General features: G+C 37.8%; 1 protein-coding gene across 2 annotated transcripts in view; it reads left to right on the top strand.

Moving 5' to 3' along the window:
* Positions 1 to 1,132: 1,132 nt before the first annotated feature.
* The window catches only part of EDNRA (endothelin receptor type A), a 42,999-nt gene continuing 28,692 nt past the window's right edge, over positions 1,133 to 15,439 (top strand). For both annotated transcript variants that reach the window (XM_081332342.1, XM_081332341.1), the window contains exons 1-2: positions 1,133 to 1,329; positions 5,189 to 5,620. In XM_081332342.1, the coding sequence (XP_081188468.1) occupies positions 5,234 to 5,620 (387 nt within the window). In that variant the 5' untranslated portion in view covers positions 1,133 to 1,329; positions 5,189 to 5,233. The remainder of the gene's footprint in view (positions 1,330 to 5,188; positions 5,621 to 15,439) is intronic.

Below are 15,439 nucleotides of genomic sequence, written 5' to 3'. Positions count from 1 at the left end.
ACTGATTCCCATAAGGCTTCTAAATGTATTTTAATTCTCCCTGTAAACCGCCCTGAGTCCTACGGGAATAGGGCGGTATATAAATTTAAATAATAAATAAATAAATAAATAAATAAATAAATAAATAAATAAATAAATAAATAAATAAATAAATAAATAAATGTATGTAATTCCAGGTGCCAGTTATGACCTATGCAGCCTTCATGGCATAGGGCCAGGCTAGTTGCTGCACCACTTTTGTCCTATTGTTTCTTCTCATCTCTCCTGAACTAATAGAGAAGGCATCCTCCACATCTTTTCCTTTGGACTCTTGGAGGTGTAGCAGTACCTGCCCTAGGGCATATCCCTGGAGACTGGGATGGCCCCAGCCCTGACAGCCTTTCTACTAGTGTTGAAGATATAGCCTATTGAAAAAACAAAGTCTACAGTGGCTGGCTTTATGTATGCAATAGAAATTTATAAGTATTTATTTTATTTTTTTATTTTAATTCCATTTATATCCCGCCCTTCTCCGAAGACTCAGGGCGGCTTACAAGCTTAGCAGTAGCCTTCATTCTATGTATATGCCTGCTTATTAGGGCTTTCACACACACCCCAAGCGGCATTATTACAAAGTCAGCTTAATTGCCCCCAACAATCTGGGTCCTCATTTTACCTACCTCGGAAGGATGGAAGGCTGAGTCAACCTTGAGCCTGGTGGGATGCGAACCTGCACTAATTGCAGGCAGCTGGTGTTACTTAAGGAGGCATTAGCCCACTGTATTTTAATTATAGCGTGTTTGAGACCATTAATGATTATGTGAGAAAAACCTGTGATTGGCATCTTAATGGAGAAATAAAATTGATCGCTGCAGTGATATATAATAGCGTGATCACCGCGGTACTAGCAATTTATGACTGGTCGCATCATATAGCCCGGAGTAAAAAAAAAAAGTTGGCCATCTCATAACTGGGTTCACACAAGACGTTGAAACAGAATGCGGTTGCTCGATTGTAGTTCTGGCAGCAACTCGGTTTTGACAGGAATTCCCTCCCCCACCCCCACCCCCTTCCAAATTTAGAGAGGGGGAGAGGAGGGGGTTGATCCAGCCGCTCCCTCGCTCGCTCTCTTTCGAGCAGTGGAGGTGGAGAGTCCCAAAGCCAGCTAGCCAGACGGAGACGGGAGGATTTACAAAGTCTTTTTGGAGGAAACGCCGCCAGAAGCCACTTCCTGTCAACTTGCGCTGCCGCGCGCCTCGAGCCCGAACTTTCCCCGCGCCGCCTCGGACTGGAGCGGCCGCGTGTCTCCCTGCGCGGCGGGAGCGCTTCTGTTTCGGGGCGCACCAAACGGTGGGTGTATTGGAGGAAAGCGGGCGTCCCTTGGAGCCGAACTTTCGGCGCTTTAGTTTTACCAGCCCGGGAGAGGCGCGAGGTGGGAAGGTGGAGGAGAAGCAGCGCCTAAAGCGGAGGGTGCCGCCTCCGTCCCCTCTTTTTATTTTGTGGAAAGAATAGTGAAGCAAACGAGCTCTTCCCATAGCGGCTAAGCCGAAGCCTCTGAGTTGAAACGTTCCGCCTTGGGAGTCGGTTTAGCTGCAAAAGAGGCAGGCAGCTCTTACGCCCACCTAACCGTATTCAAGTCTTGGTTTTGTCTGCATTAGGAGAATAGAAATTTCTGGTTTCTGGCCAGATTCGACCTTCGAGAAGAGCTGTAGGCTTGACTCGTGTCAAGGAGCCGAGAGAGGCTGGTATTGGGCGGGAGGGGGGGCGCAGAACAACTGGAGAAAGGCTATCTAATCTCCCCCGCCACACACACACACGTTCTGCCGCTGCCTTTTAAACCGCTTCTTCCTCCCCTTCCCAACACCTTATGTTGCCCACCTGTGTGGATGAAGGCTTGACGGACTGGCTTTGATCTCAATGCTGAGATCCAACGTCCACCCGGAACAATGTAATGTTGAACTGAATGGGTCTTTCAAATCAGTCCTTCCCCAACTTGGAGACCCTCGGGAGTATTATACTACAAATCCCATCCCTGTCAGCCAGCAGAATGGGAGCTGCAATATAGTGCATCCGGAAACCAACACGGGTTGGCCACGTAGTTAAACTTTTTACCTTGAAGTACTGAAATTCTCAAGGAAAACAATCTCAGTTCTCTTCAAATTGGAAGGCCCTTTCTTTTTCTCGTATATTAAATGGCTGGGAGGGCGGGGGATTATGTTTTTCTCTGAAATGAACCAGTTTCTTAAAAGTAAAAAAAAATGTGATCCTAACATCTCTTTTCTCTTAGGCATAAACTGGAACAGGACAAAAATTATGTGATTTGTGAATGTCTTTGAGTTCGATGAGTTTCTGTATAATGTGTTTAAAAATATTTATTCAAAAAACCTTTATTATGTCTTTGCACTCTAGAGTTTATAGAAACTTAAAAAGAAATAAATCCATTGCTTAGCCAAATAAAACCCCCATGTGCCTGGATTTACATCAGTCAGTATTTTAGTTCTAAAAAATAAATTATTTAATTTGAATGCAATTCCAAAATTTACATACAAATTTAGTCCACATCCAGAAATGCATAAACTAGCGACTTAATGGTAATTATAGATTACAGTTTGTTGATTACAGTTGGAATCACTTTAACTATAAATGAAATCCATTTGAAATTTTTGTTCTAGTCCTGCTCCACACTTTTTGAAGTACAACCATCAACATACTACTAAAAGAGTAGCTCAGTATTTACTGCTGTCACAGTTGCACATCTTTGACTTAGCAGTAAATATCACATCATTCAATTTTCAACCATTATTCATTATTGGTTTTGCTGAAATATTTCATTATATTAAATTAATGTTAAGATTGGAAAAAGTCCAATTTACTTTGCAGTGTATACTTTACATGGGTACAACTAACATTCAGAAATTAAATTCCAAGCAGGCACATATAGCTGTACTGTGTACTATGACAAGATAGACATGTCTTAAAATCCATTTATTTCAGTGGGGTTTAAGTCAAGTAATATTTATTGAATTTAATATCTTTAAGACATTTTGGTTTTATTTTTTGGTTTAATTTTGGTTTTATTAAAGCCAAGAGAACTCAGCCAAATGAAAATACAACCAATGTGTTGATTAAGAAATTCAAGTCTCCTCAGCCATGGAAGCTCACTGTGGGACTTTTGTTCAGTCACTCTCTGTCAGTCTATCTGCCTCACTGGGTGGTTGTGTGGTAAAGTTGGAGTATAAAATACACTATAAATATCTGGTGCTGCTGAGAAAAATATGTGGTGTAAGTCTAAGAAACAATTTAAACAACAGCTCATTGTTGAAAGGATATAGATAACCATTAGATGGCAGTACATAGAAACACTTTTCTGCCATCCAGTGGCATAGGCAGAAAGGAACTAAGGATGTAATATGTTGTGTCATCATAACACAAATACCATGATTTATACATTATATCAGATGCTGTGACACAAGTATGTAATTGCATGGTAGATGTTGCTCCCTAAAAGTCCTTATGAGGTTTGCATCCTTCATCTGGTAACCTATCTTCTGCTTGAAATCAGCTTAAGATGGCAGGCATTTCTAAGTTTAAGGTGCCTTAGAAACAAATGCCACAAGGTGAGCATTCGTTCTGAGTACTCATAAATGGGATTGTATTATAATTACTTAAGTAAACCAAAGCTGGAGTTTACTGAGTCTTATTTAGTTTTCTTTAGTTAATAGTACTGTAGCAGCACAGAATTTAAGAAATAGCATACTGTTTGGGGGTTATGGGACTTGTAGCCCAACACCTTGTTGAAGAAAGCTGTCTTAAACAAAAGATATACATATATTTCAGTTCTCAGAGAGTTCAAATAATGGAAAGAAGTCACAATAGACACCCAACACTTCAGTCCAAAGAGCTTGAATAAGTAAAGAAACAATACTTCCTCTATGAGCCCGTAATTGTGGATACCAAGATTATGATGGATCAGGCAAGTAGAAGGAACAATTAAATAGATGATATTAGGGAAGACAAGGGAAATTTGCAGAAGTATGCAAAATGCAGTGGCTCAGAACATGGATTGTTAAGGAGAGGGAAATGGTGAAGGGAAGGCAGTTGATCACATTAAAATGTTTCTGTTGTATATGAATGTGAGGAAACAGGAATAATTTTCCTCTCTTGCTTCTTTAGGTACTAACAATTGGCACTGAAGCATAAATTGTAAAGCTAGTAATATACTAAAATGATCCATTCAAACATAAAACCCTGATTAGAGTCACATAAAACATGTTCCATGTGTTATATTCATCACCTTTCTACAGATTGCTCTGGAACTCGACCCTGACCTTATATCTCTGAAGTAAGGCATAATCATCACCTGTGATATTGACTAATATGAAAGTGAAAAGGGCAGGACATAACCCAACCACCTCCTGCATGTTTACCTAAGATTAATTCCCACTCTTTAGAAAAAATATAGGATTTTGTGTAGAAGTTGACCAGGCTGAGCCTGAGGGAGGTGTTAGACCACCTCATCAGTCCCAAGTCCCACACCCACAAGAGATTAAGTCAACTCCGCCTTGAATTGTGTTGAGTCTTATCTACCGCCAATTTGCTTTGACTGTTAATACAGGTAGTTCTTGACTTAAGACCACAATTGAACCCAAAATTTCTGTTCCTAAACAGAACATTTGTTAAATAAATGTTGCTCCATTTTACTACCTTTATTGCCACAGTTGTAAAGTGAATCACTGCAGTTGTGAATTAGTAACACGATTGTTAAGTGAATCTGGCTTTCCCATTGATTTCGCTTGTAAGAAATTCACAAAAGGTAATCCCATGATGACCCTGAGACACTGCAACTGTCATAAATATAAGTCAGCTGCCAAGCATCTGAATTTTGATCATGTGGCCACGGGGATGCTGCAACAGTTGTAAGTCTGAAAAATGGTCCTAAGTGCCATTGTAATTTTGAACAGTCACTAAATGAGCTGTTGTAAGCTGAAGACTCTGTAATTCAGATTCTTGAAAAAAGCTACATATTCATATATCTTGCAATAAAGCTATATATTCATTTGAACTGCCTGAATTTTTGATTTCATGTGCTTGACATTTTGTTTTCTGATTATCTATTTTAAAAATAAAAACATGTCTCTCTTTGTTTAACTAAACAGAAGCTTTGTTTACAATGCTAGTATTATAACATAAACATTATTTTTCTTTGTAGGTTTTTAAGTAAAACATATTTTCTTGATTTTGAAGATTTAAAAAAATGGAAACATTTCATTTTTGGATAACCTTGGCACTTTTTGTAACTGGATCTGTCATCAGCGAAGGTTCAGAAAGAGACTTTTCCAGCCTGAATGACTCTGGAACCTCTGCCATAGAAATGGAAGATACATTAATTATTCCTGCCAGTCAACCCAGCAATAACAAGAGTAATTGTACAAGCCGTCCCAAAATAGATAATACTTTTAAATATATCAATACAGTAATTTCTTGTGCAGTATTCATCATTGGGCTTGTTGGAAATACAACTCTTCTGCAGATAATCTACCAGAACAAGTGCATGAGGAATGGACCCAATGCATTGATAGCTAGTCTGGCCTTGGGAGATCTCATCTACATCATCATAGATATCCCTATCCATGTATATAAGGTAATATGTCATGTTATGCTTTATATAATTTTTACAGCATTATAATGTGTTACAATAGTTTTGCATACATAAATCATTCTTGTTTCTTATGGCCATTGGGGGAATATGTGTAAAAAAAAACTTATATGAGACAGACTTTTAAACACTTAACAAGTGAACTTGAAATTCATTGTGGTTGGGTGAAAATGAAAGTTTTCTGTTGCACATGCGATGCCTGTTTCATATATGTTAACTGATGTCCAGTGTACACTTTTTCTTCAATGTGGGAGAATGTGGGCATATGATTAGTATTTAGTCTGTGGCAAATAAGTTATTTGCATTTCACTATAAACATAACATTGTTTCAAGTAAAGTGAGTTACTTAATATTAGCTAAGAAAGTAGTTGTAACATGTCTTTTTTTAGAACAGAGCTTTCTGTGGTAAGAAATGTATGCAAATCAACTCTTACCAACAACACAAACAATACTCTCCTTTATTGTTATGCACAGAATGAAATGGCTTGGATAGGACAAGCAGATGGTGAGGGATGAGTTCTGTATCTAACTAATGCTACTGATGTCTTGGACACATTTCAGTCTATTTATTTATAGTTATTTAGTTATTCTGCTTCTGTATTGCTAATCAATTTCATAAGATGATGCTAAATGTCATTGATTTTTTGTTATTGTGTTATTCAGAGCTTATAATTTTATCTATCATGCTATTTAAAATATATGTGACAATTCTGAATGTTCATGGTTGTGGATTATCACTATGGATGACATTCAGAAGACCCACTTTCATACATCAGAACTTAATATAGCCAGGAAACATCTTTACAATTATGCTGCCAAGTTGGGAAAGGTGGTTGAGATTTTTTTTTTCATTTTTAAGTTTTCCACCTGTATTTTGCAAAAAAAAAAATGCCATATTTTTTCTTCTGGCACACAGAATCTTAGCTTTCTGTTCTTTATTTCACCAGGCCATAAGAGACAGCAATAGCTTCTTCCTTCCTTCCTTCCTTCCTTCCTTCCTTCCTTCCTTCCTTCCTTCCTTCCTTCCTTCCTTCCTTCCTTCCTTTCTTTCTTTCCAGTTGAAGAGTTGGGTGGACAGTAAAGCATATTTACAACTGATGTGATTGTTTCCTTACTTGGTCTTTGGGGCTTGGAAGAATAGAAGAAAGGAAAACTACCGTATGTAGCACTTGCTGATGGCGCTCTACAGTATAAGGAATCTTCAAAGTTGCAAGACCTTAAACTAAGATATATTTCACAACAACAATAGTTGAGTTTGGGCTTTGGACTTGTTGCCTTTTAAAGCCATAATATATCCCTGTCTAAATATTTAGTGACATCTAGTATGAAACTATTCAGGTAGGCAATTATTTGGAAGTTTGGATTTTTTTTAGGATTTATATATTTGTTATTTAATGAACTAAGGTTCATCACTTCTTTATGATTTCTTTCTTTTGTTCATATCTTTAAAAATTTATGACTTGTGGATGAAATAAAAGAACTTTGAATATATTTGTGTATAAATAGTACTCAATATAGCAGTCTACTGTAGGATAAATAAATATTGCTTATTTAGAAAGCAGACATGTTAAAAACCACACATCAGATCTGTATTTGGAAACAATATCATGAGACATAGAAGAGAAATACTTTCTCTTGTGAAAAAATAGTATTCTTTGGGCCAAGGAAGTTTGGCCTCTGACCAAACTTTAGGGATGAGATCAATACTGAAGAAAATTTGTATGTATATAATTCTAACTTGAATCAGAATCATATAGAGAGGCAAAGGATTCAACTCTCTTTTATTATGGACCTGTCACATCAAGAGTTCTCCACAACTGATTTTTAACAAGTAAAAGAGAAATATATCAGCACAATCTTTGGCTTAATGTAGAACGTAACATGCTTGTTTATTGTAAGAAGTTTGTTACTACAGAAGGATCTTTAATACTTATGTGGTACAGTATAAGTAATGTAATTTTTAATATTGGCTCTTGTTAAAACATAGACCATCTATGCAAAAACTGGATTGTATGAAAATTGATATATTACTTACTCTTTATAGTGAAATAAAAAACTTCACTATTCAAAATCTTCCAAATATTTCTTATTTTAAACCCACTGTAAATAGTGTGTCCTAATTTTCATACAGTACAAAGTTTTGTAGCTTTCATTTACTTTTCTTACTTTTTGAGCAAAGGATATCTAAACAATAATTATAACCATATTCTATTTCTAATATTCATTTCATGGCTTTTTTCATGCATGTGGCCAATGTTTACTATTTTAGGCATGATGAGTCTATTTTTGTATAAAGAATATGGTTATCTTTGTTTCAAACTAACACTTCCAAGTTATCAGAACTGGCATACTGTAGTTCTGATTTATGATATGTTCATGTCAAAGTCTGAAATTAGCTGAAAATGACTTAAGGGGCTGGGAAGCGTTTAAGGTAAAATTGATCTGTTTTTCCATTTCTTTTTGCTATTTCTTGGACCTTACAGTTTAGGAACCTAATGGTTATTCCCCCCCCCCCCCCGATCTTCCAAAACTCAAGATAATATTGGCTTCTGGTTTTATGACCTTCGTATAGTTTCATTTGTTCACATGAGGTTTTGGTTGTAATCTAGATTGTTTTCTTTATAAAACATGGTTTCCTCTGCCGTTCTCTGGGTTTTTCCCAGTATGGAAAGGAGAAATTTTTTAACTTCAGTCTGCTGATTGGGCATACACATTTATTGCCTCACAAGCTTTAGCCTTTATGGATTTTAAAATCTAAAACCTCATTGTGGTAGGAGGATGTGATATTTTGAAAACGAGTCATTTTGAGAGAGGGGAAAGGCTATTGTTCCTCAGTTCTGTGATATCTACTAAGACAAAAAGTCTCCTAAACCTTCACTGAACTGATGAAGGTTTAATTAGTTTAATTAGTTTCCGCTTAGCATTAAAAAGGCTGAACTAAAGTATTACTTGGATAATATGTGTTCTATTGCATCTCTCTTTTATTTTCTATAGTTCTTTTTTTTCTTTTTTCTTTGGTTGCAGAGAATTGTGTAGAAACAAAAAGTAAAAACCTAATCTCTCTTGCCTTATCTTTGTTGCTTTACATAATATTGCTTTATATAATATTTTTCTCCCTGGTTCAATTTATGTATTGCAACTAAGAAATAAGATATACTTTTTAAAGGTAGAATTATGGATTAATTAATGCATAAACCAAGAATACTTCTTTAATATCCCTTAATTGGGCAATAGGGACGCGGTGGCTCAGTGGGTTAGGACGCTGAGCTTGTCGATCAGAAGGTCGGCAGTTTGGTGGGTCGAATCCCGAGTGCCGCGTAACAGAGTGAGCGCCTGTTACTCGTCCCAGCTTCTGCCCACCTAGCAGTTCGAAAGCACGTAAAAATGCAAGTAGAAAAATAGGGACCACTACGGTGGGAAGGTAACAGCGTTCTGTGCGCCTTTGGCGTCTAGTCATGCCGGCCACATGACCACGGAGACGTCCTCGGACAAACGCTGGCTCTTCGGCTATGAAACGGAGATGAGCACCGGCCCCTAGAGTAGGAAACGACTAGCACGCATGTGCAGGGGAACCTTTACCTTTACCTTTACCTTTAATTGGGCAATTGTTCCAATACGTTCATAGACATTTTAGCATACCCACTTGCCCTTCAGACATTGAGTCAGAGTTGGAAGAGGCTTGTAACTCTAATCTATTCTACCTCTTTCCCAGTTCAGGGACTGAGAGCTAAACTGTACAACTTTTGCTTGAAGATCTGCAGATGAGGTAACACTTCACTCTGTTAATTTTTTGTCCTGTTGTTCAAATGCTTCTACTATTAACAGCTTTCTGCCAATGTTCAAGCAAACTCATCAAACCTAGTTGCAACAGTAGCATCCTTTGCTTTCTTGTATGAATTATAGCTGTTGAGGTATTGAAAATAGTATTATCACGTGCATCTCTTGTACACACTTTTTCTTTATTTTAATTTGACTTTTGTCTTTTTATTCTTTTCCCTTCCCACCATGACTCTTTTTCATTAGGAATCATCTTAATCAGTTTTTTTTCTTTTTTTTTGCCTTTTTCCCCCTGCCAGGCCAATAAGAACATCCTTCCTTTTTTATCCATGGACTTTACAGATTAGTAGGATTGTGCAAGTGTTAAAATTCCCAAAGAGATAACATTGGAACAGAGTGTTTTAATTGTTGTAAAGCTTAGAAAAATGTTTCTGGGTTTTTTTTTAAAAAAATAATCCTACATGTTCTAAAACACCTCTTTTGAAGAATTTCTGCAGCTGTAAAAATTAGTACATTTGCTATATGTAACACAGGGAACTCATGGCAGTTATCACTGAGATATTTTACTAATAAGCACATTTAATATTTTCCCAAAATTTTTAAATAGTACAGTGCAACTTTATATGCACAAGAAATTATTACATTGTACATGGGTGGCTACAAATATAATTTACAGTATTTTTACTCAAAAGTTCCACTACTGTATTTTCAATGAGGCTTGACTTTCTGTTAAATTATAATGGTTTTATCAATATTTTTTTTATTAAGATATTTTCTTTTTAAATTCATGGAAAGGAACCCATTGCTTAGTGTGTGCTTTGTATGAAGTATATCCTACTTAATCTCATACTGAGCAAACTGGCAAAAAACTAACAGATAATAAAATAATTTCTAATTCCTCTACTCATGTTTTATTTCATTCATCTCTAAGAAAGTATATGTTGAAAATATCCCAAAAGGAAATCTTATAACTTTGATATATCACTCCAGTTCATGGATTACTTGCTATACCTCTCCAGTTTGATATCAGTTTAAGTGTGGCTTTCCAGACTGTTGTGCATTCAGCTAATAAACTTACATGCAACTTATATTTAATCAGCCTTACAATAAGAATATAAAGACAAATTATTCCCACAAGCTACTAAAGAAATTACAAAGTAATAATTCTTTTCAAAACAACTTGTTTATTATGCATTCTAGCATCTTCCTAAGACGGTGATGCCAGTTGAGAATTTATTTTTTCTTCCTTTTTCAAGAGACGAGAGTTTATCCATTTCCCAGGCTATATCGATCTTAATAGCTAGTTAGTCCATCAGTAGTTTCTTACAATAGCCCTAGCTACTATATGGCATACTCAGCAATTCTGAAGAAGTGGTTCAATTGTAATTGAATTTAGATGGAAACATATGTAAGGAATACCTGCTGACCTTGAATGAGTTCAGATCTGAATTCAGATGGTTTGCAAGCTAGGCTATTGTAAGAAACTATGAGTTGCATGTAAGTTTATTAGGTGAATGCACAACTGTCTGGAAAGCCACACTTAAGTGATATCAAACTGGAGAGATATCACTCCATGAACTGGAGTGATACATCAAAGTTATAAGATTTCCTTTTGGGATATTTTCAGTTTTTTAATTAATGATTTAGATGAAGAGAAAGAGATAGTTTCAAATTTGCAGATGGCACAAATTACAGAAGTAGGTAAAAATAATAGATAAATTTAGACAAGTGTAGTGCAGGTTCTTCATCAGAAAGGGAAATAATATAGCCAGCTGCTGTTATCTGGCCTAGTAATAATACTTGTAAAAAAAGATGTTGGAATAATAGATTATCACAACATTAACAAACACTGTAATATAGATTTTGGAAAAGAAGTTCCCAGATAATAGTTATTCATAGTTTATGTATTCTTCATTGGTCAGACCAACATTGAGTATTATGTCCACTTTTATCAGTATCAGAGGAACTGGAAGAGGTGCTGTGAAGGGCACTGAGGATGGTTTGGATTGGTTACTAAATCATATAGGAAAAAGCATATTACTTTTTTTTTCAGTTAGCTGAAAGGGTGTCACACACACAAGGTCAAGACCTAATTTCAATTAGACCAGGGTGCCGAACATGGAATAAAGTTACTTAATTAAAAGCAATTTCCAATTAAGTGTTATAAAAATGAACCACATGTAAAGGAGGTGGCGATATCCTTTTTGCTGGATGTATTTATGGAGAGACTAGACAGCCATCTGTTTTTCTTCAGGTGCTTGCGCTGCCAGGGGATTTTGCCTAATGACATAAATGATACCTTTGGAGAAATGGTCTTTGTGAACATTCATATCTTAATTAATATTTGATATTAACATAAGCTTGCCTTTCTATATACCACTCTTTCTATATACCATTTCTTTTCTTACAACTCTTCTTAACCCAGTAGATTTACTTACACTATAAGTTTTTTAAAAATAGCATTCTTTGAAAATATATTGAACTCTAGCTGACCGAAGTTTTGGCATAAGTACAAACTTTCAGCTTTGTTTGGAAATACGTTTAGATATATATGTCCTGGGCCAGACTTCCATCCACATGGCTCTTATCAACTCATGGGAGTCATTTCTATCCCATTGACTCAAATTTTAGATCACTTTTCCTGATTATATGCATGCATTTAGAAGAAAGTCAAGGAATGTGTGCACATGTAGAAATTATCTTGAATGTTTTCAAATAATGTTTATTAGAAATGTGTGGGTATGTGAACATAGGTCATAAGGAGATTCCTGCTGCATGAGGCCACAAACCTATCTAATCCAGCATTTTCAATCACTCAATGGCCAACTGAATGTATCAAATGGCATATAAATTTAATTATTACTAATATTCAGATGTACAATCAGCCAGATAGTTAGATTGGATTTGGCATTTTTGTTCAACTATAGAGTCCTTCCCAAGAACTTGGGATAGACAGATGTTATATACATAACAATGTGGAATCACAGCTGCCAGTTCTCTAGTTTAGCTGATATTGTTCCTCATTTGCATCAGGTTCTTCCCAAGGACTATAAAGTGATAATGTTTCAGCATAGTATATTTGCACATCCAAGCAGTGTGGGGGTTTTTGTAATTGACTGATGGAAATTTTGACAGTGCACAGATTTTCTAACTGTTGTTACAGATTTTTTTAATATGGCAACCAGTCTGCTGATAACCACTGTTGGTTTATTCCATAATCTTTCAGTTTTGATTTTTAGCTCTTTATACTTTGTTAACTGGTATGTTATGCAACAAAACTTTATTAGTTTTGATTAAAATAGCCCAAAATATTTTAAACCACTCGTTATCAACTACTTTTTCAATGTTATCTTCCCTCCAATTTTTTATTACGGGCACATGATAATTTTTACAGATGTTCCAGTAAATCATTTGAGTGACTATGTTATGTTGTTGTTTGTAATCAGCTTGTGCAATCTTGCAGAAGCTGAGTATATGATCTGTTTACTGTTTCTTCTGCTTCTTTGCAGAATCTGCACTTTGAATCATTTGATGATTTTTCAGTTCTGGCCTTGATCGACTAATTCAAATAACATGAATTTTGAACAACCAGAATTAAGGCACAAAGTGGTGACAGTACCTTCTGCTGTCATTAGCAACCTGTCAGATCCCCTTTTAAAATTGTCCATACAGGCTGCTGTTCTATTATTTTTAACTATGTATGGTGCAAAAAAAGAGTCTTTTGTTGATTCTTAATTTTTCTGCAATTAATTTCAGCAGATCTTGTAACCTTACTTGTCTGTATCCACCTAATCTATACCAGGGCTTTTGCACCGGTAATACGCATACCACTGGTACATACCACGGCTGGTGGTATGCGGCGTCGCCTTCCTCCCCCCCGCCCACTCTCCCCCTTCCCAGCTCGCTTGGAGGGAAGGCAGTGGCAACAGTTGTGTTGAGCCCCATGGGCCTGACACACAAAGGAGGGGGAGGAACCCCAGTGCCGGGCTGCCACCTCCCTCTCAGCCTCCTCACCGGCCGGGGCTGCCGCTGGGAAGCCGTCGACCAACCAGGAGCTCTCTGTGGCTGGAGCCCGTTGGGGCCAGCCGTACAGAGTCACCAGCTGATTAGTGGTGCCAGATGCGGCCTCCCTGGAGCATGGGGTTGACGCAGCAAGGCCGGTGCATGGGCGTGACTTTTATTTCCTCCTGGAGGACACTCCCCGGGGCCGAAGGAGTGACCATGGCGAGGTGGGACCGCCGCGTCTTCCCAGAGGGAGCAGAGGGGGGGAAGTGTGTCTGCTGGCCAGCCAGCAGGGCCCCAGAGAGAGTGGGCTTCACACGGGATGGTGTGCATGCCCGCCCCTGGTGTGCTACATTCAGGAAAGCAGGGGCGTAAGACACAGGTCCCTGGAGCCAGGGTCCCGGGAAGGCTGCAGCAGGTTGGACCACCCAACCAGCCCGCCTGTCAGCCAGGAAGGTGAGAGGCCGCCACCGGCTGACAGCACAAGCCGGTCTCAGCTCTGCCTGCTTGAAGGTGATGTTTACTTATATCAACCTTCCTCCTGCCTCCACCGCCAGAGGAGGCTGGGAGGGAGGTGGCGGTCTGACACTGGGGTTCCCCCCTCCTTTGTGTGTCAGGCCCAAGGGGCTCTACACAACCATTGCCGCTGCCTTCCCTGCAAGCGAGCTGGGCAGGAGCCCAGGGGACACCGGCGCTTGCGGCTTTTCTGCAGTGCAGACCGGAGGGCTGCTTCATTCCCGCTTGGCCTCTCGCATGAACTGGACTGCCTGCACTGGCGGGAAATGTGGTGCTTCTTTTTCTGCAGTGGTGGAGCACAGGGGTCTTTGCCTCTCTGCTTTGTTCTGCTGGAGAAATCCCTGTCTTTCAAGAGAGGCAGAAGTGATCGCCCTTTTGTAAGCAGGAAATCTTGTGGGTCTCCTTGCGAGGAAGGAAACCCCAGATGTGGGGCAAGCTAGGGAGAGTGTTTTGTGTGTGTGTGGGGGGGGGAGAAATCCACGGCTGCAATTCCTGTGCAAGATTTCCTGCTTGCAAAAGGGCGATCACTTCTGCCTCTCTTGTAAAGACAGATTGTTATTTTAGCAGTTCTATTTTCAATTCGTTTCCCGATTGAAATTCATCTCCTAAAAAGAGAATTTGCTTTTTATACAGTAATTGCACAAAGGGTGGTATTTTCAATAAATAGAGTCCATAATAACTCTAAGATCTTTTTTTAATCAGTCACAGCCCATTCCAATCCTGTGCAGAAAAAAATATGAAAGCTGAGATTCCAAGAAATTAAATAGTAGGCCATATTTTACTTATTGCAAAATATAGAACAAAATGCAGCACTATATTAATGGTTCCAGAATGCTGTTGTCTGGATTGATGTACTCCTATTAGAATTCTACTGAAGCATTGAAGAGTTGATTTCTTCTCCTCCTTCAGATTTATTTATTTTCTTTTCAGATACTGTACTTGATGCCCTGTAAAAACTTGTAAATATTCATTACTTACAGTGCTTGTTTCCTGGCCCTATTTTTTTTTTATTTTACTTTTGGGTATTCTAGAAGGTTGTGCTCAATTTCCTGATTGAATACTCATAGAGATAGTACTGTACTTAAGGTTTGGCAATTAGATCATACTTTGGATACTTTATTTTGATACAAAAAAAGTTTAAAGTAACTGTCAGGCTATTTTCATTTGCTTAATCTGTGATTATATCATTTATAGAAGTTTTATTTGTCTTCATTTAGTCTTTAAAATATGTATTGGGCTAATTTTTTATTCTATTAATTTAAAACATTTTGACTAGGTTCAAGCTTAATGCTAAGAAGTTTTTTCCATAACCTTGGTTTATTGAATAAATTATTAAGCCACATGCTGAGTTTTAAATGAGAATAATTATGTTCATAGGAACAAGCCACTACAGTTCAGTGCAATGTTTAAGTAGAAGAATATTTGATTCACTGAAATTAGAATTAGCACCTATTGTAAGAATTTTCCCTGGTTTTCTGAAGTTTTTCTGAGGTTGATGTGCAAATAATA

The sequence above is a fragment of the Vipera berus genome (assembly GCF_964194415.1).
Source record: "Vipera berus genome assembly, chromosome: 7".
In the NCBI taxonomy this organism is placed as follows: Eukaryota; Metazoa; Chordata; class Lepidosauria; order Squamata; family Viperidae; genus Vipera; species Vipera berus.
The sequence above is the reverse complement of the archived record's forward strand: the minus strand, read 5'-3'. Positions and strand labels throughout refer to the sequence as shown.